This window comes from Narcine bancroftii, chromosome 2, assembly GCF_036971445.1.
Source record: "Narcine bancroftii isolate sNarBan1 chromosome 2, sNarBan1.hap1, whole genome shotgun sequence".
Classification (NCBI taxonomy): domain Eukaryota; kingdom Metazoa; phylum Chordata; class Chondrichthyes; order Torpediniformes; family Narcinidae; genus Narcine; species Narcine bancroftii.
The window spans coordinates 289,657,726-289,684,424 of NC_091470.1; the positions used below are offsets into that span (position 1 = coordinate 289,657,726).

Below are 26,699 nucleotides of genomic sequence, written 5' to 3' on the forward strand. Positions count from 1 at the left end.
TGCCATCTCCCCCCTCGGTCTCCCAAGTCGAGCTGCCGTCTCCCCCCCTCTCCCGCCCAATTTGCACTGCTATCTCTCCCCTTGCCCACCAAAGTCACGCTGTTGTCTCCCCCCTCGCCTGCCTGAATTACGCTGCCATCTCCCCCCTCGCCTGCCCGAGTCACGTTGCCATCTCCCTCTCACCCACCTGAGTCGCGCTGCTGTCTCACCCCCTCGCCCGCCCGAGTCATGCTGCCATCTTCCCCCTTGCCTGCCCGAGTCGTGATGCTGTCTCCCCCCTTGCCCGCCTGAGTCGCGCTGCCGTCTCTTCCTCCCCTGCCCCACCTGTTTTTGGAGCTTTCCGGATTTTAGATGTCGGATAAAGGATTGTGGACCTGTATACACATCCCTTTTACCTTGAAACAAATTCCAAGTATTCCTTGAAAACCAAGGCTCCCTAAATTCTCTAACCTTTCCTTAAAGCTTCACAGGGACATACAACTCTGAACTTTCAAAATTTCCCCTTTAAATATCCTCTATTTATCTATTACATCCTTCCTAGAAAATAAATTATCCCAATCCACACTTTCTAAATTCTTTTGCATCTCAAAATTAGCCTTGTTCCAATCAAGAATCTTAACCTAGGCCCAGCCCTATCTTTCTCCATAATTAACCTAAAACTAATAGTGTTTCGACACTAGACCCAAAATATTCCCCAACACAAACCTCTGTCACCTGACCTATCTCATTCCCTAATAGGAGTGCCCCCTCTCTAGTCAGTTGTTCTATGTATTGATTTTGAAAACTTTCCTGTACACATTTGACAAACTCCAACCTATCCAGCCCTTTCACAGTATGGGCATCCCAGTCAATGTGTAGAAAGTTAAAATCTCCTACAGTAACTGTTTACTGCACATATATCCTGTATCCTTACAAATTTGCTCCACTAATTCCCTCTCTCCATTAGGGACTCTATAATACACTGCCATGCCTTTCCCATTTCTCACTTCCACCCATATAGCTTCACTGGATGAGCCCTCCAATCTATCTTACCATAGCATCACAGTAATGTTTTCTCTAACAAGCAATGCAACTCCTCCACCTTTTATTCCCCTTGTTCAATCACGTCTAAAGCATCAGAATCTCTATCATGTCCCTCCTGTAACCAATTTTCACCGATGGCTACAATATCATAATTTCATGTGTCAATAGCTGCTCTAATCTCATCCACCTTACTTAACATGCTTCTTGCATCGAAATATATACACTTGAGAGAATGTCCCCCACATTCATTCCTTTGATTATCATCTACTTTTTCTCACCCCCTCCTTCATTAATTTTGAACAATCTGGTTCTTCTCTCCCTTCAAATCTAGTTGTGCTTCTATCCTAATCTCTGCACTCTCATTCTTATTCCCACCCCCTCACCCCAACCCTGCCAAACTAGTTTAAACCCACCCCAACAAATCTAGCAAACCGGCCTGCCAGGATTTTGGTCCTCCTCCAGTTCAGGTACAGCCTTTTTGTAGAGGTCAGACCTTCCCCGGAAGAGCTCCCAATGATACACAAATCTCAACTCCTGCCCCCTGCACGTACTCTTTAGCCATGCATTCATCCACGAAATCTTCCTATTTCTACCCTCTCTAGCGCATGGCACAGGCAGCGCTCCTGAGATAACCACCCTTGAAATCCTAAGTAAATCACAAAATTCTCTACCGTGGTTGAAGTAAAAACACAAAATGCTTTGATGAAGGCACAAGTCCAAAATGTCAGTTATGTATCTTTTTCCTTTGATACATAAAACACACTGTTTGACCTGCTGACCTTCTACAGCATTTTGTGTTTTTACCCTTGAGGTCCTACTTTTTAACTTCTTCCCTCACTCTTTATATTCTTCCTTTAGGACTCATCCCCACTTCTATCTTTGTCATTGGTCCCCACATGGACCACATCTGCCTGCTCACGCTCCCCCTCCAGAATGCTTTATACTCAATCAGAGACATCCCTAATCCTGGCACCTGGGAGGCAACATACCCACCGAGAGCTTTGTTCTTGTCCAGCAAACCTCCTATCTACTTGTCTAACCAATGGGTCCCCAATCACTATTGTTCTCCTCTTCTCCCCCCTTCCCTTCTGAGCCAGGGGACCAGCCTCTGCACTGGAGACATGACCACCTCAAATTGTCACTTGTAGGTCCCCATCAACAGTATCAAAAACAGTATGCCTATTGTTGATGGGAACAGCCACAGGGGTACTCTGCACTGCCTGCATCTTCCCCATCCCTCTCCTGACAGACACCCAGTAGCCTGCCTCAATTATAGGGGTGACCGCCTCCCTGACACTACCCCTGCCTCCCCAAAGATTCGCAGTTCATCCAACTCCTGCTCCAGTTCCCAACCTCGAGTTGTAAGGAGCTGCAGCTGAATGCACCTTCTCCAAGTTTAGTTGCCATGGCAAAGTATGCTGTCCCAGATTTCCCACATCCCACAACCGTTGCAATCCACTGATGTACCAGTAAGTGCTGTTGGCTAAGTGTTTATTGTTATTAATAAAAGATTTTTTTTCAATAACTCTATTGTTGTTACTTTCCTGATGAAGCAGAAAAACAAAATAGCCTACCGTTGCTGCACTAACAAGCTTAGGTTATTGGTGCATGCAGTTATAGTATAACAAAGCAGAAAGTAAATGTAAGAGGACATATAACGGAATTCTTAAGATAAAGCTGTACTGACTGTAACAGACTAAATAAACATTTATCAAGTTAACAATTACACAGTGAAAAAAAAAGTCTTGTTATGGAAAATTTGGAAAACACCCAGCTTCACAATGCCCACTCATCCAGATTGCTAATATCCCTTGAAAACTAAGGGTCCCTCTGCCTGTTAACTTTGCTTTTAATCCTGAAAGGAACATGCAAACTCTGCACTCTCAAAATTTTGCCTTTGAAGGCCTTCCACTTACTGAACACATCCTTGCCAGAAAACAACATTCCAATCCACTCTTTCTAGATCCTTTCTCATTTCTACAAAATTGACCTTTCTCCAATTTAGAATTTCAACTCGACAACCAGACCTATTCTTAGCCATAATTAACTTGAAACTAATGACATGAAATGAGATCAGAGTGACCAACCTTGACATCGAGACACCCTGGTTAAAATTAACCAAAAATGAAAAATGGATCTAAAGAGAAAACATTCAAATGACTGGAGTTTTAAGACCCACTAAGCAGATGGTTGTAGTTCATAGATTTCTAATCATGCAGCTCAGAAACAGGCCCTTTGGCCTGCATGTATGTTAATGCAACCCATCAAGGCCTAACCATATTATAGAATGAAACATGAAAGTCTGCAAAGTTATTGAAATAAAAACACAATGCTGGAGAAACTCAACAGGCCAAACAGTATACTTTATATCTCAAGGATAAAGATACATATCCAACATTTCAGACTTGAAACCATCAGGGTATGAGCAAAATGTAGACAGGAGCCTGTATTAAAATGGTGGGACGAGCACAGGAAAGAGGTAATAGATGGATAAAGAGAGGGAGGACACAAGAGAACACGGACAGAGGCAAGGGGGTGAGGTAATGGCTCTGTAAATGAAAAGGGGAGTGGAGAGCTGGAGGAAAAGGGGGACAGGAAAAAGAGGAGGAACAGGGAGTGCTCTAGCAGAAAGTGGAGAAGTCAACGTATATGCCATACGGTTAGAGTGCCCAGACAGAATATTAGGTGTTACTCCTTCAATTTATGGGTGGCTTTGGTTTGGCAGTGTACAAGGCCATGGACAGAGATGACGATGAGGGAATGGAGCACAGAATTGAAATGGTTGGCCACTGGAAGATCCCTATCATTGATGCAGGCAGTGCAAACCTGCTCAGCGAAGTGACTTCCCAGTCTTTATCCAGTCTCTCTGATGTGAAGGCCACAACGGCAGCTCCAGATGCAGTAGATGACTCCCATAGATTTACAACTGAAGTATTGCTTCACTTGGAAGGACTATTTGTGGCACCGAATGGTGGCGGGGAGGAGGTGTGGGCACTAGTCTGGCACTTCCTGCAGTCACAGTAAAGGTGTCAGGGAGTGTTTAGTGGGTAAGGAATGAGTGGACAAGAGAGTCAGGAATGGAGCAGTCTCTACAGAAGGTGGACAGGGGAAGATGTGTCTTGTGGTGGGATCTTATTGTTGGTGTCGGTAATTGCAGAGGGACGTGTGGGCTGGTGAGGACAAGAGGAATCCTGTTCTTGTTATGTCTAGGGGCAGAGGGAGCCATACATGTGGAAAATGGAGGAGATGCAGGTAAGGACTGAGTTGGTGGTAATAAGGGAAAGGTGAGATGTTGGCATAAGGGAAGCCACATTTTTTGAAGGACATCTCGGATGATCTGGAATGGAAGACCTCATCTTGGGAGCAGATGTGATGGAGATGGAGGAATTGAGAAAATGAATTATAATTCTTACAGGATGTGAAGTATAATTGTGGGAATTGATAGATTTGTAGAAAATACTGTATATTTTGGCGTACAAGTTGAGCTGTGAAACCCTAAAAATTTCTAAAAAGTGGGGGGTGGGGAGGGTGTCGACTTAGACTTTTGAGACCTTACATTTATCAAAATAAAACAGATTGACATCATCAATTTGGCATATAAGTCAATGCTGGAAGCACCTCCCCACCACTGGTACCACTGCTACCCGACACCTCCCCATCACTGGATACCTCCATAACCACTCCTATCTGAGGTCGCCATCGGTGCTCCTGCCTGTTAGGCCAAGGTTCCTGCTCCTGCCAGGAACATGATGTCACAGCTGCTGCCTGGTAGGCCGAGGTTTCTGCTCCCTTTTGGAGCATGATGTCACTGCTCCAGCTCCGTGGGCCGTTGTTGTCTGGTAGGCCGCGTTTTTTTTTACTTACTTAATTTACAGCTTTGTTACTTGCGATTGGAGTCTTTTAAAAAAGTGTGAGCTGTTCCTGGGAGGCCCAACCAGCCCAAAAAATGGGGGTTGACTTATATGCCGGATATACCATAAAACCCTTAAAATTAGGCTGAAAATTGGGGTTAACATATGCCGGTTGACTTGTATACTAAAATATACAGTATCTGTAGAAAGTATGTCTCCCTTAATGGAGATTTCCTTCTCATGCAGTGTTTTCAAGATTCAGCTACCTTATGTAAAAAAAATCCTCAGATCACCCTTAACCTTTTACTGTTCACCTTGACCACCAGGTCTTTAAAAACTATTGCAGTAGGAAAATATTTATCCATACCTCTCATAATGTTGTCTTCCTGAATGAGGTCCCATTCAACTTCCTGGTTCAATGAAAAACAAACTCAGCCTATCCCATCTTTCTTCATAAATGCAATATTCTTTTCTGGCAAAATTGAGGTTAAGCTTCTCTGTATCTTCTCCTGTGCAATTATGCTCTTGCTATCATGTGGTACAACCAAGACTTAACCAATATTTTATAAATTTGGACCAAGATCCCTCTGCCCTTATACTCTTTGCCACAGCTAATGAAGGCCAACATCCCCTTGGCTTTCTTCACTACCCTATCTGTACCTTCAGAGATCAGAAATCAACTCCAGCTCCAGGGCATAATTGGAGTGCCACCTCAGGATAATATCGCAACACTAATTATCTATTGCTGCTTCTTCAATGAACAGACGTGATGATGGGTGATGATGTCAACTCCATTTAAAAAAATGATGCAGCCCAGTCAGGAATGGGCATATAAATGACAGGTAACATTTATTTCATTGAAGTGCCAGCCAAAAATGCCAGCTACCCTTGACAGTCAATGGAATTGCCATTGCTGATCACAAACTATTAATATCCTGGGGCTCCACTGTTGATACATATAAAATTAATTGTAGCTACAAGAGCCGTTCAGGAGCTCCTTGGACCCCAAGACCTTTCACCAAGGCACAAGTCAAGAGCATGATAAAAATACTCTCCACTTATTTGGATGAGCACAGGTCCAAAAAATCTCAAACAGCATTCAGGATAAATTAGCCTGTTTGATTGACACCCTAAAAAAAACCATCTAAAGTATTTATTTGCTCTGGCTCCAGTGTAGAGACTGCAGTGTATTCCAAATTATACTGCAGTTCCTCTTCTCAGGTTTTGTCAACAGATCATAAACTGTAGTCAAGGTGGAGCAATAAAGGCTGAAAATCACTATGACTAAGTATGGAAGCCATCAGAGGGAAATATCTCCTCGTTTCTAGGAAGTCAGTGGAGAATATAAAAAGGTGCATTGTCACCAGGTTTGCAATGTGAGGCAAAAAGATGGAAAATAGAAGTAATTAAATTAGAAATTATTGTAGCCGAGTTGTGCTATTCATGAATATGTTTGATTCATCACACCATTGTAATTATTACAGTAATGATTACTATAGTAATTAATGTGTAGCAACTGTGTCGCAGAGCGAAATGAAAGAGAAAATGATCAGATGGAGTCGACTCGAAGTTCAGAAAAAGTCATTTACTCAGTCACTGGCAGCTTTTTAAAACCCTGCGCGTTCCAAATGAAGTCATCACGTTGTGATGTCAGGATGACACTCAGAACCTCCCGAGCCGGTTCGATTAAGCCTCCAAAGAGCCTTTACATGGCACCACCCCAGAACCGGTGATACGCTAAACCTTGGGTGCCATTACTGTCCACCACTCTTGGGGGTCATGGCAAGGGCTGATCAAGGTCGAGATGAATGGGCTTTAGTCAGTCAATCGTAAATGTCTCTGGATGCTCCCTAATGCCCAGTACACAAGTTGTATTATTGTTTCATAGCACTCTGAAGGGGCTTTCATACGGCCTCTGTAAGGGTGTGCACCTCTACACACAAAAACAAACTCAGTCCTGGAGTTCCTTTGGAATGAAGGATGTCATTGTTCCATCAATTTTCCCAGCCGCTCCCAGAGTCTGCCCAAGACTTCAGTCAGTGGCACCTCCTGTATGCATGCTGCAGGCATGAACTCCCCAAGTACAAAGAGTGGGGATCCATAAACCAACTTGGCTGATGAGGATTTGAGATCCTCCCAGGAGGATTCAGGGCAGCTCGCCCGCCCAATCAGGTCCCCGGAGACAGGCCATCAGTGCAACCTTCATGTGCCTATGGAACTGCTCCACCAGGCCATTCGACTGCAGGTGTTAGGCTGTCATATAGTGAAACTGCAATCTCAGAAGTCGCGATGTCCCAGAGTGCAAAGGTAATCCATAAGCCTCTGTCAGAGGTGACACATGTTGGTAGTCCGAAACAAGATACCCAGGAAAAATAAAAGCTCTGGTACATGAATCGGTTGATGAGTCTATCATAGGAACTGCCTCCAGCCACATAGTGAATCTGTCAATGACCGTTAACATGTACCTAGATCCTTGTGACACTGGAAGCTGGCTGACAATGTTGACGTGCACGTGGTTGAATCTGGGTTGAGGTGGCTTGAAAGGTTGAAGCGACACCTTCACATGCCTTTGCACTTTGGCAGTTGTGCAAGTCTTTGTTTAGTACGTAACCTGCTTTTTGAGTCCATGCCATACAAAATTGGCAGACCATCACTTGAATGGAGAGTTGGGACAGTCTGTGAATGGAATTAAAAATGCAACGTCTCCACGCAGCAGGGACAATAGGGTGCATCTGACTTGTGGAAATGTTGCACAGGAGAGTGGTACCTGAAGTGCCAGATGATGAAGTAGACAAAGACGATGTGGTCAAACAATAATCATGGCTTTTATTAGCAGAAACTCATGGTACAATAATGAAAGACAATAGGAACATACACATTTATACCAAGGGGAGTGTCCTTAACAGTAGAGATAATGCACAGCCAATGTTAGTACAGCAAGGCTCGCCAGAGGGGAGTCAGGCAGCTTGGCAAACATTCACCACAGTCTCCCCCCTGCAGAAGAAGGGTTAAAATCAAAAGGACAGCTGCTAGGAAAGACTGAAGCAAGCAATACATGGACACCATGTTTGGCATTGAGAATACTCTAACGCCAAAATACACCAGTATCTAGCAAGCAATCGAAATATAATGAGATGTTTTATGAATATGTCAGCCTATCAGGTTGTTTACAAATTCTGGTGTTTTTTCTCAAAACAGGTGGGTCCTTTGCAACCTTGGGAACTGATACAGTTTCTGGATGTGTAGTGTGGGAAGGACCGACTTCTGAACCCGCTCCAGAATCGCTAGCATGAGGGAGTGAAGCCTCAGCATGGCCATCTGAAAACTTACTAGGGATCACAGGCTGGGGGGGGGGGGGGGGGGGTGAGCCCAATCTCTCAGGTTCACTTTGAGTAGGGGTGTGAGGAAGGGACGAACCAGGCGAGGCCACATCTCTTAGGGGTACAGTACTCCCATCTGGGAATTTAACATGAGTGTAGTTGAACTGGTTGGACTAGGGGGTCTGTTTTATGCGCCCGAGCATGGCTCTTCAGCAGCATGATTCCAGGCTCAGATAAATAGGCTGGCCAGTCCATCACAGTTCCCGATTTTCTAGGAAAGGCAAACATACATTCAGGAGGTGTTTGATTTGTTGCAGTACACAATAATGATCGAATAGAATGTAGCGCCTCAGGCAGCACATCCTGCCACCGGGTAACAGGGTAACCATGTGTTTTTAAAGCAAGATTAACAGTCTTCCAGACTGTAGCATTAGCTCTTTCGACCTGTCCATTGCCCTGCAGGTTGTAGCTCGTGGTATGGCTGGTGGCAATCCCCTTCTGTAGCAGCTCACCGCAGTTCTGCACTCATGAATGCTGAGCCCCTATCAGTATAAATGTAATTGGGAAAACCAAAAATACTGAAAATTCTGTCAAGTGACTTAATGACAGATGCTGTCAGGGCATCGCAAAGGGAAACCTGAAATATTCGTCAATTACAGTAAGGAAATATACATTTTTGTTGTTGGAAGGTAATGGTCCTTTAAAATTTAAGCTAATCCTCTCAAAAGGTCGGGTTGCCTTGATGAGAGTGGCCTCCAGAGCTTTGAAGTATTGCAGTTTGCATTCTGCACAAACAGGACAGCTTTTAGTCAGTTTCTTGACTTCTTCCAGAGAGTAAGGAGGGTTGTTCACCCTTATGTAGTGGAAGAACTTCGTGACTCCTGGGTGGCATAGTCTGCTATGGATCTCTTTTAGCCCCTCCAGCTGAGCACCAGCAGCAGATCGTGACAATACGCCAGAGGGATTATTTAACCTGCCCGGTCTGTACTGGATCTCATAATTATAAGTTGAGAGTTCTATTCGCCAGCGTGCCATCTTATCGTTCTTGATTTTACTTTTGTGTTTAGTACTGAAAATGTAGGCTACAGATTTCTGATCAGTGACAAGAGTAAATTTTCTGCCGGCAAGAAAGTGTCTCCAGTAGCGAACAGCTTCAATAATAGCCTGGGCTTCTTTTTCAATGGCAGGATGTTTAAGTTCAGGTTTGCGTAACGTGCGGGAGAAGAATGCCACAGGTCTGCCCTTTTGATTAAGGGTTCCTGCCAAGGTACAATCTGAGGCATCAGTTTCCACTTGGAATGGGACATCCTCGTCAATGGACGAGAGTGCAACTTTGGCAATATCAGCTTTAATTCTCTCGAAAGCCTTCAAGGCCATTGGAGAGAGAAGAAGATTTAGTGTCAAACAGAGGGCATGCCGTTGTGGCATAGTCCCAATCCCATTTGCAGTAGTAGGAAAAGAATCCCATACACCTTTTAAGGGTTTTTGCTGAGTCTGGGGGTGGTAACTTCTTAAGGGGGGCTATTCTTTCCGGGTCGGGGCAGATTTTGCTCTTGCGGACAATGTAGCCCAGAATGGGTAGCTCTGTTGCATTGAACACACATTTGTCCTTGTTAAATGTAAGGTTGAGTTCTTTAGCTGTTGCTAAAAATTTCTTTAAGTTGTTGTCGTGCTCAGCCTGTGTTTTCCCACAGATAGTAACATTATCCAGATAGGGAAACGTACCCTGTAACTCATACGTCCTAACAATCTTATCCATTTCCCTCTGAAACACGGACACACCATTAGTGACCCCAGAAGGTACCCTTTTAAACTGGTATAACCCCCCCGCATCAGCCTCAAAAGCTGTATAGGGCCGTTCCCTTTTCTTAATGGGGATTTGGTGATATGCTGCTTTGAGGTAGATAGTGGAGTACAATTTGTATTGCGCTATCTGATTAATCATTTCATTGATGCGTGGCAGGGGGTAGGCATCCAGGTTAGTGTAATGGTTGATTGTCTGGCTTTGATCTTTAATGCAGACAGACCGCAGTAACTAGCGCGGGGGCTGGTAAGTGTGGGTAGTGGCCCACCGAAATTTAACATTACACTGTTCATCTGAGATTGAATATCTCACCCCAGTAACACGGGCGCAGAGCTCACGCATAATAAAGATCCACACATCAGCAAGGCAATGTCCCTGCAAATTTAAAGTAACTTTACATTTGTCCTGTACAGTTTTTGTAAGTTCACTACAAGCCATCAATATCTTTGTGGATATCTCCGCAAATTTAAGGCTCTGGCAACTTTCTCGTGGATGTAGCTGTCAGTACTCCCCGAGGCTATTAGACAATAAAGAGTCTCACCATTCACCTCCCCCTTCATAGTCAACCATTCCAGTCCGTAACATCCCCCAAGCTTTACAGTGAATCAAGCTATCACAGGGGATCTCACCTCGCAGTCACTTGAAGTCAATTCAGCCTGCTCGTCTGAAGATTCCCCCTTTTCACAGTTGTCTTCCATTTCTGCAGCTCCAGGACTCATTTTCTTGGTGCTTCTCTTCTTCTTCTTACAAGTGGGAGTATTTTTCACCTTACACACTTTAGTGAAGTGGCCGAGTTTCCCACAATAGCTGCAGTTAGCAAATCGGGCCAGGCACTTCTGTCTGGGGTGCCAGCTCTTATCACAGAAGTAGCATTTTTCAGTTCACCCTTTTCTTTCCTTCAGGGTTCCAGCACTCCTGGATGTTTCCTTTTCAGTTTCTAGCATTGGATCACATGGCACTTCTCAGTGTTTTGGCTAGAGTGACTGCCCGGTCATGGGTTAAGACCTCTGTCTGATGAAACTGGAGTCAATCTCGTTGACAAAAGCATCCAGCTTCAAGGCATTGTGATGTTGTTGCATATTGACTGCCCTGACATCACATTCTTTTGCCAGCGAGTTGAGGGGTAGTACATAGGCAGCATCACTTTCCTCAGGTTTCTGGCGTCTAGTCAGCAACTGGTGTCAAGCAAGCACCACGTTCCGTGGCCCTGCATAGTAAGCAGTCAGACGTTCCCAGGCTATAGCCAGAGTGGTAGCTCCTTGCATTACGGCAAAAGGGACCTCACCCAGCAGAGAGTTCAGGTGGCTCCACTGTATCGCCTCATCAACCACGTTGTTTTGAGCCATGTAGTAATCGAAACAAGCAATCCAGTGGTTGAAAATTTCTCTGGCCCTCGGGGCCGACTGGTCGATTATCAGCCGCTCTGGCTTGAGTGCTGCATCCATCTCTGCTAATAAAATTGAAGTGCCAGTTGATGAAGTAGACAAAGATGATGTGGTCAAACAATAATCATGGCTTTTATTAGCAGAAACTCATGGTACAATAATGAAAGACAATAGATGCATATACATTTATATCCAAGGGGAGTGTCCTTAACAGTAGAGATAATGCACAGCCAATGTTAGTACGGCAAGGCTCGCCAGAGGGGAGACAGGCAGCTTGGCAGACATTCACCACAGTACCTTGCAGTCCAAAGGTTACATCCTCGAGTTGCAGACTCATGAGAGCAGTTCTATAAGCCAGGAGTTTGTCATCCTGGTAGAGGGCGCTTACCACACGATAGTACTTAGTGGCATCCACTTCCATCTTGCAAACATGGAACTGCTCATCAGCCTGCCCGAACTAAACTTTAGGTTAAGCGGTCCAAAAGACAGGCACTTTTGAGCAAAACCACTGCATTGTCCATGTTGGAGCGCATCAGGGTCATCAACTGTGTTGCAGTGTGAAATGAAGAACTAGAAAATGATCATAGTCAAGTCGAAATTCAGTAAAAGTAATTTCCTCTAACAGTCACCTGCAGCTTTTTAAAAGCCCACACATTCCAAATGATGTCATCTCATTGTGATGTCACTTGAACCCCCCCCACAAGCCGGTTTGATAAAGCCTTAGGTTTGCCGCTACAAATGTGTATTTTGTTAAATTTGGTTCCTGCTTATAATATGCATTAAAATGTTTCCAGTTGCACATTGTCAGGGGTAGGGGTCCATGTCTTCAGGGTACAAAGATTATGGGCTCAGGAGTCCATCTTAACTGACAAGTCTGCAGAGACTTTAGTCTGGTTCGAAGATCCAACATTTCTCAAGTGAAACAGCTCTGCAGATATCTGAAGGCAATGATCCAACAGAAAACTTGTGACTTAAGAATAGATCCTGAATGGAAACAGCAAAGGCTCAATAATTCACTTGCCTGACCTGCTGTGGTTCTTCACCACTGTCAAACTTAGCTATAACCCAACTATCCAATGATCACCCTCAGCATTATAACCAATACTTTCATTTGACAAATCTTTCAGCATTCCAAAGGGCACTCCTTCACTATAACCCATGTCAAGATTCAATCATTTTTAATGTTTCCTTCCCTTCAAACAACAATCTCCTGGTCAAGATCTGGAGGTGCAACACTTGCTCTTTACCTTCTTATTGTCAGGTGCTGAAAATTCTAAGCATTTTTTTGTATTTCAAGTTAATAGACTGCTTGTGAGTTTCCCCTACAATGGAGAGACAAAAAAGAGTCATTGTGTTCCAGGACGATACAATTTATTATGCAAAGGACACCCCATTACACAGGACAAGAGGAAACCCCCAGAGAGAAACAAAATGTAGTTTTTAGCTTAGCACTCTCAGATGACGATTTTCAAACAGTTCAGTCGGTTTTACAGGAACTATTCGGAGAGTGAGTCGATTATTAAGGCCCATTCTAAACTGTTTTCATAGGTAAGTTCAGATTTAATTATATTCATCAGCTGGGAATTGCTGCTTTGACAAGATATATCCATGATGGAATTGGAAGATTGCGATACTCTGATTGACTGACACACTGCTACAAAAAAACAATTTGGATGCCAGCACATCGATGACCCTAGCCAGGGAGACCAAAAACATTTAAATGAACCAACTGCATGTTTACAGTACAGATGCTTCAAGTCTAATTTTTAGTCCTAATGCAAACATTTTAGATTTATTGGATTTAGTTCCATTGTTCTGCTTCCTCCATTTCTGCTCCCATTTCTTTCCTTTTCTCTCACATCTGTATTTAGTTTCCCCATGTTGACCTTGCAGAATTGATAGACCAATACTTCATCCTTTACTACCTGAATTTTCAACTTTTGCAGGGTGCTTTAGTCTCATACTCAAATCATGAAGTCTCATTCTCACTAAAGGATTCCTAGTTCCTGCTTTCATCTGATTGGATCAGAAACCTTAGTCTAAGTGATTCCCCGACTGCTTATATGAATTGATAATACCAAACTTTTGAGATAAATACCATAAAGGAAGCACATTTTTTTCATTTCTATTCATATTGTAAAAGCTTTATTGATGTAACAATTATAAATAATTTGCAATATATTTCATCTTTATAAAATGTATCAAAATTCATAATTTTAAACAAAGGTGTCTAAAACACTTGATAACTGCTTGTTCCAGGGGGAAAAAAATAGAAAATTTCTGAATGTTACAAAAACACTCCAAACAATCCAGTCCAAAAGACCTGGTAGTAATTTACCACGTTTTACATCTCACCATTATTTACAATCATAGAAATAATTTCAGGAAGGATAGAAAATAAATTGTGAGTTTGATTCCTACCACTCTATCTCCTTAATAACTACACCGTTCAATTAAAAAAAAAATGAAACTGGTCAAATTAAAAAAAAACTGCAGTGCAAAGAATCCTACAACTCATTTCCTTCCATTTCAATAGTTTCATGGAGGTTTGTAGATAATCTCTAGATCAAATAAAACAATTGAAAATATCGAACTAGGCAGGCTCACAGAATTTGTTATCCAATTCCATTCAAAATAATGCAAATAGAAATGAACAAAAGTTCAAACAAAATTTAGAATCTCTGGAGATCAGAACAAGTTGGTATTTCTTATGCTGACCATTCAAAATGTTTCAGAATTCCAGCATCTGCAGCATTTTTCTTTCTACAAATATGAAAACTCTTGTTTTTCAACTATCCAGATATGGATCTATACATCTCATATCATTTGAATTACAAGGTATGGGTAGACAGAGCAAACCAACCTTCTTCTTTCAATCTTTCTGGTTTTGATCCTTGAGCTACAGCTATCCTATTTCCATCGGCTTTATACAGGTTTAATGAGGAACTAGCCATAGTATCTACTGATCTATTTTTGTTAATTTTATTTGCAGGGGAAGGTGTGCTACCTGTGGAAGAGTCCAATCCACTAGGGTGTGGGATCAATACTTCAAGTGTTCTGGTGGCAGTTCTTGTTGCCATAACCTCGGATGGAATAGGAGAAATGGTTGGAGATACTGATTCAGAAGAAATCTGTCGTTGCTGTTCAATCAGCTGCAAAAGTTTGCTGCGAGCTTCAGCGCTCTGATGGTTGAGCTCAGCAATCCTTTGTTGAAGGCTGTCAGAAGTGCTGGGAATAATCTTTTCAATTTGTGGTGCTGGATGAGATAATTTATCTACTTGAAACTGCTCAAGATGGGCTTTGAGAGCAGAATTCTGCAGCTGAAGCTCAGTAATTTGAGTGAGCATTGCTTCATGTTTCAGCCAATTATTCAAAGAATTTTGACCGCCTTCAGCTTCTACATTGTTTTCCATCTTTTTGAGATTGCATGTTGTGTCATCAACAGCTCCTGGATACATGCATGGAAAATTGATAACAGGTGAAGTGACACACAAGTTCTTATGCTCACTGACATAATCACAAATGTTCTGTTGCTGAGTATGATCCTGACAATCTGTTACTGGGTTCTGTGCTGCTACCAAGTGTTTGGCAAAGTAATTTTCTCCTTGTGGAACAACTGTATTCTCTTTAAGATTTTGTGACACATCTTTACATTCCTTGCATATATTACTAGACAGAGGAGACTTGTGACACAAGTTTACTGTGGTTTGTGATCCAGTAGCGACTTGGCTATTCCTCTGTCTTGGAGGAGACAGCAATACAGCTGGACCGACTGAATGCTCAGGTAAATTCTGATTCTCTTTGTTCTGATAAGTACAGGGCTGCTTTTGGTTTTGTAAAAGACATTCCTCGACATTTGGCACAACCCTTGAAAAAACAGCGCCTTGTTTCTTTGGGTAAGCACAACTATATAAACTCTCCTGTCCCACTGCAATCTCCTCAGCGATATGAGCAATGTTTTGTCTTGGTTTACGACTTTCTGCTTGGGTCATTCCATGCAACATTTGTTTCAATGAGTACAGTTCGTCATCTGTTTTGGTTACATATTGCTGCAGGCTCACCTGTAGAGAAACCATTTTATTTTGTGCACTTAGAAATTCTGCTGTTAATGCATCAATCAGTGCTTGCTGATGGTTGGATTTTTGCAGAAGTTGCTGATAGTTTTCCTTCTCCTGCCATTGCTGATTTCTGCACTCTTTTAGAGACCGAGTCAATCGACTAATCAAGCTAACTAATGAGAAAGTGAAGCCTGTTAAACCGTGACCTTTCTCTCGCATGGAGCTGCTAACCTCGTATCCTGTTTGGCGTTCATATTCTTCCAACTCCTTGTCAATTTTCTCAATCATTTGCTGGAGTTTAATCTGCCTGTCCTCAGGTCTACTCTTTCCCATTCTTTTCGTAGATACATCACAAACTTTGTCTCTTGCTATGTCCTTTGGAGAAGTTGAACAACCAGGATAAAGTACTTGTCTGATTACCCTTATGGTTTCATTTTGGGATGTACTATCTGTATCATTCTCCGCCCTACTTTCCACTCTCGATTTTACTCTCTGGATAGCTGAGGTTGCATTTAAACCTGGCTGGACGACCGAGGCACCGTCTGGAGTCCAGGTGGGTGATGTCTGGGGCCGGTCTCTACGGGGTTCGGGAGTTTTTGGTTCCGAAGGCGGCCCATCGGCCTCACGCTGCACGGACACTGAACAGTCTGCCTCCAGCTCTTTACTGCAGGCAGTTTCATTGAGGGCCTGCGAGTCCATCACTGACTCGCTGAGCAAGGACAGCTGAGTGGGACGTTCACTCCTCTGCGCTATCAGCTGTGCGCCGGGATCCACGTCGCCGCCGGGGGCCATGGTGACGTTCGGGCAGGCGGCGCGGAGCCGCGGGGCATCGCCGAACAGGTCCCGCACCACGGCCAGAGCGCAGTCAGAACGTGTCAACGCGTCGTGCAGCTGGCGCCGGTCAATCATGAGCTCGGAGAGGGCCTGCCGTGGCTGGGCCCGGGCCCGCGCTGCTCGCCGCCTCGGCCCCCCGCTGGCAGCAGCGCGCTGCCGGAGCTCACACTGCGCGGCGGCCCGGTTCCTGGAGACGTGCGTCTCGCGGCGCCGCGCGAGCTCCTCCGGGCCGGCCCGGTGAACGCTCAGGTCACGGATCGTGTTGTCCCACTCCCTTTTAAAGACCGGTTTCCCTTTCCTGCGCGTCTTCCCAACGACCTGCGAGCGGACGGGGCGGTTCGAACGGGCGAAAGACATCCCGAGGGAACCGAGCGGCCGGCTCAATGAGAGAAGACGCCGGGCCCTCCTTCGGAGGCGATGCTCGCGCCGGTGCAGCCTCACATCCGGTCCCCCTACCCCACCCCGCCCAAGCTTCCGACTCCGGCGGGAACCCGGAGGAGCCGCTGCCTCAAGGATAACGAGCCTTAGCAGATCTCAAAGACGGGCATGGCCCGAAACGTTAGCTTCTGGTTCTCTCCACATACCCCTTTTGAATACACTGGCTTATTATGATGATTTTTGTACGACTTCCGGGCGGCATTTGCCAACAGCTGAAGCCGGGGTGCTGCAGGATTTATTGTCCCCCTTTCACCTGTGTCTTGAAACTTCATACCGTCTGGTAAATGGCGTGAAAGAAACATCAACCTCTCTCACTTACCATCATATTTTATAGTGGGAAGGAACGGTTGTGGGCAAATAATGTTCTTTACAGGATCTTAAATGGGTGCAATAGGTTGCAAAACAGCGCATTGGCTAGGACACACTTGTGTTTGAGAATTGTACTGGACTGATAGAACAGAAAAGAATGGTTCCCCAAAGGATGGCACTGAATACTTAAAGAATTAATAAATCCATTACCTACTGGGTGCAAGGCCCTTCATTAATTTTGTCCCACTTCCCCAAACGATGGCACTGAATACTTAAAAGAATTAATAAATCCATTACCTACTGTGTGCAAAGCCTTTAATTAATTTTGTCCAACCTTAATGCGATTCTTAAAGGGTGATAACCAAACATATTCTTGGAGCAAAACCTAAAATGTTGGAACCATTTGGTAGGCCAGAGAATACGTGGAAAGAGAAAGAGGGGTAATATTTCAGGACAAAGAGCTTTGGTCAAAAGGGCAGGGATCTGAAATATGAACTCTTTCCCAGAAGCAGCCTTTTCAGATTTCCTGTCTCTTTTTAGAGACTTAAATGAACAGAATTAAGTTACATGCATATGATAACATGGTAGAAGTTAAATGCAGGTGAGAGTCCTTGTATTCGTCATCACAAGTTCAACGTTGACTGATTACCCACAAAAGTGTGCCACTATCCATTTGCTTTGTAAGTATTTTAAAAGATTCTCTCAGGAGGTTTGAACAACTAACTGAATGACCAATTAAACCAAGTGACATTAGCAAAAAAATAGACAGGTTCACTATCAATCTTTACCTTTGCTACCTACTGAGTTTCTCCAATATTTGTGGGGTTTTTTTCCCACTGGCAAGCAGGTCTGCTTTTGGAATATGCAAAGTAAATTATTTTTCCTCCTTTCCAAGAAAAAATATTAAAAACTTTATGGAAATATTATTCATTTATTAGCTTTGCTGGTTATGTTTACAATGACCATATAATTGTGAATTTTTGTGTGGCCATGCTGAATTATTTGGAAAGAAACTACAGCTACTTTCAAGCTTGGAACAACTTTTCACTCAAGTCAACAGAGTCAGAAAATTAACCTGCTTCCAATACTCAGCCTTTGGAAAAAACCCTAACAATTTTTAAATTGCATACAAAACACCAAAGTCCTCAAATCAACTGACAAATACACAAGTGTGACATTCCCAGGGCTCCTGAGCAGGTCAGCCACTGTTATGTAAACCAGATTCCTAACTCCTTTCCCTGGCAGCCTGAAACAATTACCTGCATTTATGGTTGCTTTTACATTTGTCTAATGTCAAACAACTGAATTATTGAATTTCTGTACTAATCAACTTGAAACTCTTTCCTATGATTCAATACTTCAAATAACATTTTCTTATTCAAAGTTTTATTTTTAGATTGTCCTATGATGAAAAGCAGATTGATAAATGATAGCCAGGAAGACTTTTTTGAAAATGACCTCCACAAGCTGTACACAAGAAGTTTGAATTCTTGAATTTTACAGCCAGATCTATTCCCCTGGCCAACACTTGCTACTTATTTAAACCATATTTTAAATGCTATTTTTTTTTCTAGCACTGAAAAGCCTCTCTGGCAGTTCAACGCCACAACCAAATTTTTACTTGTAACATGGTTATATGCAGAAATAAAATTTCATAGTGCACTTTTTTCAATGTTGTGCAATTATCCCCCCCCCCCCACCCCCAAGAGAGGGATAAATGATGACGATCCCGTCCAGGTCATTTTCAACACTCTGGAAATTCAAATGGAAAATTCTGGGCTTTATTCAGCCTTGTATATCAGATGATCTCATTCCTTGCAACACTTCTTATGGAATGTTGCAATTTTATTTGGATCACATGGTTCTGGGAGGACCAGTCCAGGACAACATGGTTTAAGTTCCACAGTGCCGAGCTTGGATTGCTGGCAGATAAATTATTAACAATATCCTCAGCATATCACAGTCCCACATATCCTACCTGCACCCAGTGACACACAAAACACAAAGATCACCAAAATCCAGACCCACATCTCCTGGGCACAAGCATTAATTGCACTGGTGTTTGATTTCCACCGCCTCCCCCCCACCCTCCAACCAAACATGTCCTCCAGATTTGGTAGGTCTCATCTTCATGTAATTCTGCTGTCTCCCACTTTGACCTCCATCACCCCTTGTAGAGCTCGTCGAAAGAACCAAAGACTTGTTGATCCAAACCAAGGCTTTTATTAGCAAAAGACCGGAGCTCTTCACAGGTGGCCGACCAGTCCGGAATGATCCGACCTGGCTAGGGACACAACCCTTTAAGGCCCAAACAATAGGTGTGGCTTAGCTCTCAGCCAATCGCTGTAAGCACAGTCTAGATACAGTAACTATATACACTATGTACATTGGTGATAGATCTGTACTATCACATTCACCCCTTCTTGGAGAATTGACCCTGGAAAAAAAAACAAAAACGAGGGAGAGAATGAAAAGGAAGGGGTAGGTCAAGGACTGTAGCAGTCAGGGGGTCTGACCATCCGGCGTGACCGCCGTGGTGCCGGGATTGGGGTCGCTGGAGTGGTGTCGCCAGCGGGCTCATCGGGTGCGACTGCTCCGTCGCTCAATTCCCCAGTCGTTTTGTCGGCAGGGTGGCCCGAGTCATTGGGGTGCTGTTGGTCCTTCTGTTGCGGCACGGGGCCTGGAGCATAAGGAGTTGGGGGGTTTGCTGGGTCTACCGCGTCCTGAGCTAGGTCCCGCACCGAAACAGTGTCCTCCCGCCCGTCTGGGAACTCCACGTATGCGTAATGTGGGTTCGCGTGGAGTAGAGTCACTCGGTCGACCAAGGGGTCGTTCTTTGAGTGCCGGACGTGGCGTCGCAAAAGGACAGGGCCAGGGACGGTGAGCCATGCCGGTACAGTGGTTCCCGATTCGGATTTCCTCGGGAAAAGGAACATCCTTTCGTGGGGGGTGGCATTTGTTGCAGTACATAGGAGGGAGCGGATGGAGTGTAAGGCACTAGTGAGAACCTCCTGCCAGTGAGAGGTGGGGAGACCTTTAGACCGGAGAGCCAGTGTAACCGCTCTCCATATGGTGGCATTCTCCCTCTCGACCTGGCCATTACCGCGTGGGTTATAGCTCGTGGTCCTGCTTGAAGCAATACCACACTCCAGAAGGTACTGTTGCAGCTCTGCACTCATGAATGAGGACCCCCTATCACTGTGGATGGAATTGGGGTACCCGAAGATGGTGAAAATACTGTGAAGGGCCTGTATCACTGAGGTGGCAGTGGTGTCTGGGCAGGCCACAGCGAATGGGAAGCGGGAGTATTCGTCGATGGCCGTAAGGATGTAGGTATTACGGTTGGTCGACGGTAGGGGTCCCTTAAAGTCTACGCTAAGACGCTCGAAGGGGCGGGTGGCTTTGATGACGTGGGAGTTATCCGGACGGAAGAAGTGGGGCTTGCATTCGGCGCACACCGAACAGGCTCGGGTCATGGAGCGGATCTCCTCAACTGTGTAGGGTAAGTTGCGCGCCTTGACAAAGTGAGCAAACCTAGTGACCCCTGGATGACAGAGCGCCTCATGGAGTTTCCGTAGTCTGTCCATCTGTATGCTGGCGCACGTCCCCCTGGAGAGCGCGTCAGGTGGGTCGTTGAGCTTACCAGGCCGGTACAGGATGTCATAGTTAAAGGTGGAGAGTTCGATCGGAGCCCGGCCACATAGGCATCCCGGACGAGGTCGCTAGTGATCTCGGCAGCAGTTTTGTCCACACAGTTACAGTCCTTGCCCAATGCCTTTAATACTTGTAAATATGCCCTGCTGGACTCGCCGGGCTGTTGCTTCCTCGACGCAAGCATGAGCCGGGCATGAACTCTGTTCACCGGTTGATCATACAGTTCCTTCAGTACCTTTATGGCTGCGGTGTAAGTGGTCTCATCCTGGATGTTCTCGTAGACTCTCAAGGACACCATAGACAGCAATGCTGTTAGACGCTGGTTATCCTCCTCTACCTGAATGAATCTCAGGAAGTTTTCAAAGTTCAGCAGCCAGAACTTAAAGGCTTTGAAGGCTGTAGCTGACTGTGGGTCGATATCAAGTTTTTCTGGCCGAGTTAAACGCTCCATCCCTTTCAAAAAAAATTCTTTTTGCTAATAAAATTGTAGAGCTCGTCGAAAGAACCAAAGACTTGTTGATCCAAACCAAGGCTTTTATTAGCAAAAGACCGGAGCTCTTCACAGGTGGCCGACCAGTCCGGAATGATCCGACCTGGCTAGGGACACAACCCTTTAAGGCCCAAACAATAGGTGTGGCTTAGCTCTCAGCCAATCGCTGTAAGCACAGTCTAGATACAGTAACTATATACACTATGTACATTGGTGATAGATCTGTACTATCACACCCCTGCAGAACCACAAAATTCAGAAAGACCATTCTTAAGCCACACTTCATTCTTCCCAACTTCAATATCCAATGACAACTTCATTGCCCCATTTCCACTACCCTTACTTCAAGGCTTACCACAGCAACTTGTTCTTGCTGTCATTGACCTGCTCCCACCTTCATGGCCATTGTCTTCCACACTGAGTATTGGGCATCAGACCTTTTGGTGCTAAATATTGTATTGCCTAATCAGTCTCTCTTTTGCTATGGGCTGACCAAATTTTCTGTGAATGACTAATCACTCACACTGGCCTGCTCTTCTAGGCAGTGCACCAATTAGGATGCAATAGAATTTCTGGGCATTATTACTTTTGAGCTGATAGGTAATTTCAATAGTATTTGCCCACAAGGTCAGAACATTTAAATAAAGTTCAAATCCAAATTTGCTTCATGACTCAAACTGGTAATATTCACTAAATGTAATGGTCACATTAAATGACATTTTAGTTCAAAATTAATGTTTAAAATGAAGTAGCAAAGTACTTCCTTTGTTTTTATTTCCTAACAGCGGCCAATAATTTAATGCAATAAAGATTCCTTTGTGAATGATATCGTCTGCAAACATAATTGCATGTTCCTTGTTTGATTATAATGATCTTCGTTTAATTATACCTTTAAATTTTCAATGAATAAATAAATACACACCAAGCAAGTTGCTGTAGTGTGGATTGCAGAGGGACATGCAGCCTTTCCGTCTGGAATATGCTCAGAATGTGGAGGAGCATGTGACCACTCCATCTGGAACCTGATTGCAAGTCACTTCACCTGCTGGGCAAGCCTTGCCCACAGGTCAGTGCACATCTGGTTATTAATCCCTTTTAATTGCCTCATCGATACCTGGGCTGGACTCTCCAGCTGATGGGACTATAAAGCCCATCATATGTGAGTCATTTCTTGCTTTCTCTACTGGGATTAACCCAAACTCCATTCCAGGTTGGGAACTGTGGGCAATGCTGGAAGATCTTTGGTAAGGTGTGCACACAAAGGGTTGGGAGCTGTAGTATTGTGTGCCTAGTGCCCCTAGCTTAGTTAGATGAGAGCTGTGCCTGCCAGGAATATCAAGAGGTGTAACTTAATTGTAAAGCCTTCTACCCACGAGTGGTTGCAAGTGTATTGTTAATTCGGCGAGTGCATGTGTCTTTCACCCCTGTTGCAACTACCCACACATTAAAAAAAAACTGCAGTTCAATTAGCTACATTCAGATTTGTTACCCTTGGGACCCATCGAACTGGTTTCACACACACAATTGGCACTACGAGCAGGGACCTTAGTTGCAACTCAATACAGGGGAGATTATTTGGAATTGGGGCAGGAGAGCAAGTGCAGGCTGTGATACAAGATCCCCAGGTGGACTGACGATAATGCAGGGTTTGGGAGCTTGGCCAGCATGTTGTCAGATTATGGCAACCCAGAAGACTGGTCCAAGCACCTGGATCCACATGAAAATATGGGTCACCATGTGCTGTCCCTCCTCAAGAAGTCGAGGTTCCCAAAAACTATGGGGAGTCAGAGTGGTGCCTTTAGCTGCTAGCATCTCTCCTGAGAAACCAATGTTAGATCATACAAAGGAAAGATTTGGAGAGTGCCCAGAAAAATAAATTTAACTTTAAATTTAGACATACAGCACAGTAACAGGCCATTTTGGCCCAGGAGTCCATACCACCCAATCTACACCCAATTAACCTACACCCCCAGAATGTTTTGAATGGTGAGAGGAAACTGGAGCCCCTGGGAAAAACCCACACAGACGCAGGGAGAATATACGACAGACAGACAGCGTGGGATTTGAATCTTGCTCCCGATCACTGGCGCTGTAAAGGCATTGCGCTAACCACTACGCCAACTATGCCACCCACAAGAGGGAGATGCTCCAGCAGTGCTGCTGTGCACTGCAGGCAGCAGCACAGGCTGCCCAAGCCTGAGCCACTGATCTCGAAGGGAGAGGAGCAGAGGTGGCCTGCAGGCTGCTTAAAATGCAGCAGCTGCTGTGACAGACCAGTTAAAGTCTGAGCCATTGTCCAGCGAGGGGAAAGGCACAACATGTCGTTGGGAGAGGGGGACATGTGGATGGGCAGTGACAAGACTGAGAAGGATGAAACCTGCCCCACATGTCCTTCCCCCTTTGCACTCAAACCCCTGCAGGCTACACTGGTGACCACACCACCAACCCTATAGAATGGGGAGGCATCAGAGAATGGAGAGACCTTGGGAGAACATTGCCTTTGGCTGATGGGAAACCACAGTGCCACGGAATATTCAGTGAAAGAGCTGACCGTGCTGGGAGACGGATATCACCAGTGCCCGGGCAAATACCTGGCTGCGTAGCTGCTCAGGCTCTGGGATGAGATGGTTCCTAATGTGAACATTTTCCATCAGGAAGCAAGGTCTAAGGGTAGCTTATCATACAGCAGACAATTAACAATGCCCTGTGGGCACCGCCTGCAGTGATCTGCGATGGCACCTCCCTGTGGGATTGGGTAGTGACGGCAGTGCAAACCCAACACTGCTAGAATGGGACCTATACCACCGGCCATAGTGGAGCACGATTAGGAAGGAGACAAAGGTCATCAGGGAGTCAAATTTAATTACGGGCATATATGGGGGGAGCCCATGACTGCTATTTCCCTGAGAACATGAGGGTGAATGATGCCCTAATGGCTACGTAGTCATCATAGTGCGCCTTGACCTAAAATCAGTGATCGTGCCACTCATGGGACTGGCAACCGTGAAGACTGTCTGTGAAGTTATCCAATTATTAGAAGGGCTTGAACATGTGGTGCGGGGGTGGGGGGGGGGGGCATCCAGTCAAGTCCACAAGGTAAACAACGAGCGCCTAGTTTACCTGCAATGAGTTGTTTATGACATTGATGTGCCCTTGTGTGGAGCATGCTTGCATCCCCACCTTCACGTTGTGCATACTCTGTAAAGAACACTGCGGGGCAAAGCCATTTGGGGGATAAGCTCTGAAGTTCCCACCCACAACTCATTACAACCCTCCTTCTGTTCCTCCCTTATCCACAGTGGCCTCTGACTACCTTAGAGCAGAGCTGAGTACCCTGCTTTAACAGGGATTTGCCCATATCCCACAGCAGATATCCCACGGGATGGCAGATATCCACACCCCTCCCATAGGAGAGTGGCCAGGGCATCTGGCGGTATGCTCAATTGTTCTCTCCCGGCCAGGAGTCCTGAGGTAATATATCCCAGTAGCTGTCCACTGGGGCAAAGGGAATACACAGCGTTGGATGGTACACTATCACCCCCAGCAATCCTGCAGTTTGGGGAGGACTGCAGGCCTCCATGGCGGTTTTAGGAGGCTCCATAATCCTGGCCTGGGAAGTCACCCTCTGCATAACCATAGGCAATGATGCACCGTGCTCTGACCTTGTTTTGGTTGCTGACTCATCCGAGAACATCTTGGGCATGAACAAGCTAAAGGGGACAATCCCTATGCACCAATAAGGGGAGGTTCACCTTTGGAGTAGTTTGGGATAGCCAAATGAGAGTCCGTAGTCATTCCCCCACCCTCCAATGAAGTCATCAGCAATCGACGATACCGAGTGCCTGTGGGGAACAGATCTAGAACATATTGATGTACTATTGCATGAAGGAAAAAGGAAAATGCACGTGGTACATGATCATCAATTACAGACAACTGAACAAAGTCGAACCCTTCCCCCCCCACCCCCCACCGCTACTGTCCCCAATGTAGTTACACGGGTGGAGCCCAACACCCAGATTACCGGGCCAGTCCGCATCTACACAGATTCCTGGGCAATGTCAAATGGCATGGCAGTATGGAGGCAGGATACAGGCTGGCAGAAACAAGGTTGCCCTCTCTGGGGACAACAGCACTGGCAGTTCATTTGGAAGGTGGAAAACAAAGAACAATCACAGTCCATCATGTAGATGTGTATTCCTCCAGGGAAACTGGCAAAGCTGCCCACAATGCTGCTGTGGGCCGAGCCGCTCAAATCTGCTCTGCCATAATTTTTCCTTTGTAGAGTGACCCCATAACCGTGGCACTGTAAAAGTGAGCCAATGGACCATGACGATGGGTAGAGGATATGGGTGTTTCACTCTCCCACCATGAAGCAAGAAACATGGTTGGCAATTTCCTCATTTGTCAATGAGTAAAACCAAGGGGTAGTCAATCAGCCTTCCGGGGTGCATTTGCCAGGGCACGGGAGCAGGCTAGTTATCACAAATTGACTATTGGGCCTCTCCCACTCCAAAACAAAAAGCAATATGCCCTCAAAATGCTCGACACATACTCGGATGACCTGGTTGTGCTGTCCTGCCACTGGCTTGACCAGGACAGCACCACTAAAGGGCTACAATACCATTTATCTGCATGCAAATTCCGGTGCATGCTGCTGAACGACTTGAACTTACGTCCATCCCATTCAACACCCCAGAAATGGACTGTCTGTGAACATGAGCGAGTGCTCCCAACCAAGGGCTCATTAAAGCTGGGGGCTCCTTGGATACTCAATGGTACTCATTGGATATGCAGACACCATACCTACACCTGGTTCTCAATGGGATGGTCCAGGGCTCACACTTTATGGGGACAAAAGTACAGGAATGGGCAGTGAAGGCAGCTATCTCATGACTGGTGCATATCCCCTATCATCCACAGACATCTGGGCTAATCAAGTGAATGAATGGCCTGCTCAAGAAGCAGAGTCGCACACTGACATGCACCAATACACTGCAGGGGTGGCTCAGCATGCTGCAGCAGGCGGTGGACAACCTCAACTCCTGTCCAACTGGCTGGGGGGTGCCCCACTCTCACACCATCTGGCAGCCTCCAATTCCGCCAAGTCGGAGAAGATAGAAGTTCAGAAGCCCGAGGAATCTGTAGAGTAATGAGTGCAGCAGTCACAAGGTCTGCCCAGAGATACTTGATGGGTCGTGATAACTGTCATGTATCCACACCCAAAAACTAACCAGATGAGAGTGAGTTTTGTACTCTCTCCTCTCCATCACAGGAAAATCCTGCCACAGAAAACACTAGTAACTATCACTGTGTCGATCAGCGTCGTGGAAGCCTGCAACACATTCCACAGCGTGGCCTACAAATACGACAACAGCTCCAACAGATAACATTGCTGGATCTGCATGCAAATTCCGGTGCATGCTGCTGAACGACTTGCACTTACGTCCATCCCATTCAACACCCCAGAAATGGACTGTCTGTGAACATGAGCGAGAGCTCCCAACCAAGGGCTCATCAAAGCTGGGGGCTCCTT

The 26,699-nt window shown here is 45.3% G+C and overlaps 2 protein-coding genes across 9 annotated transcripts in view; both read right to left on the bottom strand.

Annotated features, from left to right (window-relative positions):
* Positions 1-26,699, bottom strand: part of sulf1 (sulfatase 1) — a 420,487-nt gene that overhangs the window by 238,617 nt on the left and 155,171 nt on the right. For 5 of the 8 annotated variants that reach the window (XM_069921287.1, XM_069921286.1, XM_069921294.1 and 2 more), the window contains exon 1: positions 11,681-11,945. The exons of 2 other annotated variants lie outside the window; for them this stretch is intronic. In XM_069921287.1, the coding sequence (XP_069777388.1) occupies positions 11,681-11,804 (124 nt within the window). In that variant the 5' untranslated portion in view covers positions 11,805-11,945. Of the gene's footprint in view, positions 1-10,627; positions 11,946-26,699 lie in introns of those variants that run through there. One more of the 8 variants, XM_069921290.1, reaches the window with a different exon arrangement.
* spice1 (spindle and centriole associated protein 1) lies at positions 13,551-16,866 on the bottom strand. The gene has a single exon (XM_069921295.1). The coding sequence runs from the start codon at positions 16,630-16,632 to the stop codon at positions 14,215-14,217; it is 2,418 nt and encodes an 805-aa protein (XP_069777396.1). The 5' UTR covers positions 16,633-16,866; the 3' UTR covers positions 13,551-14,214.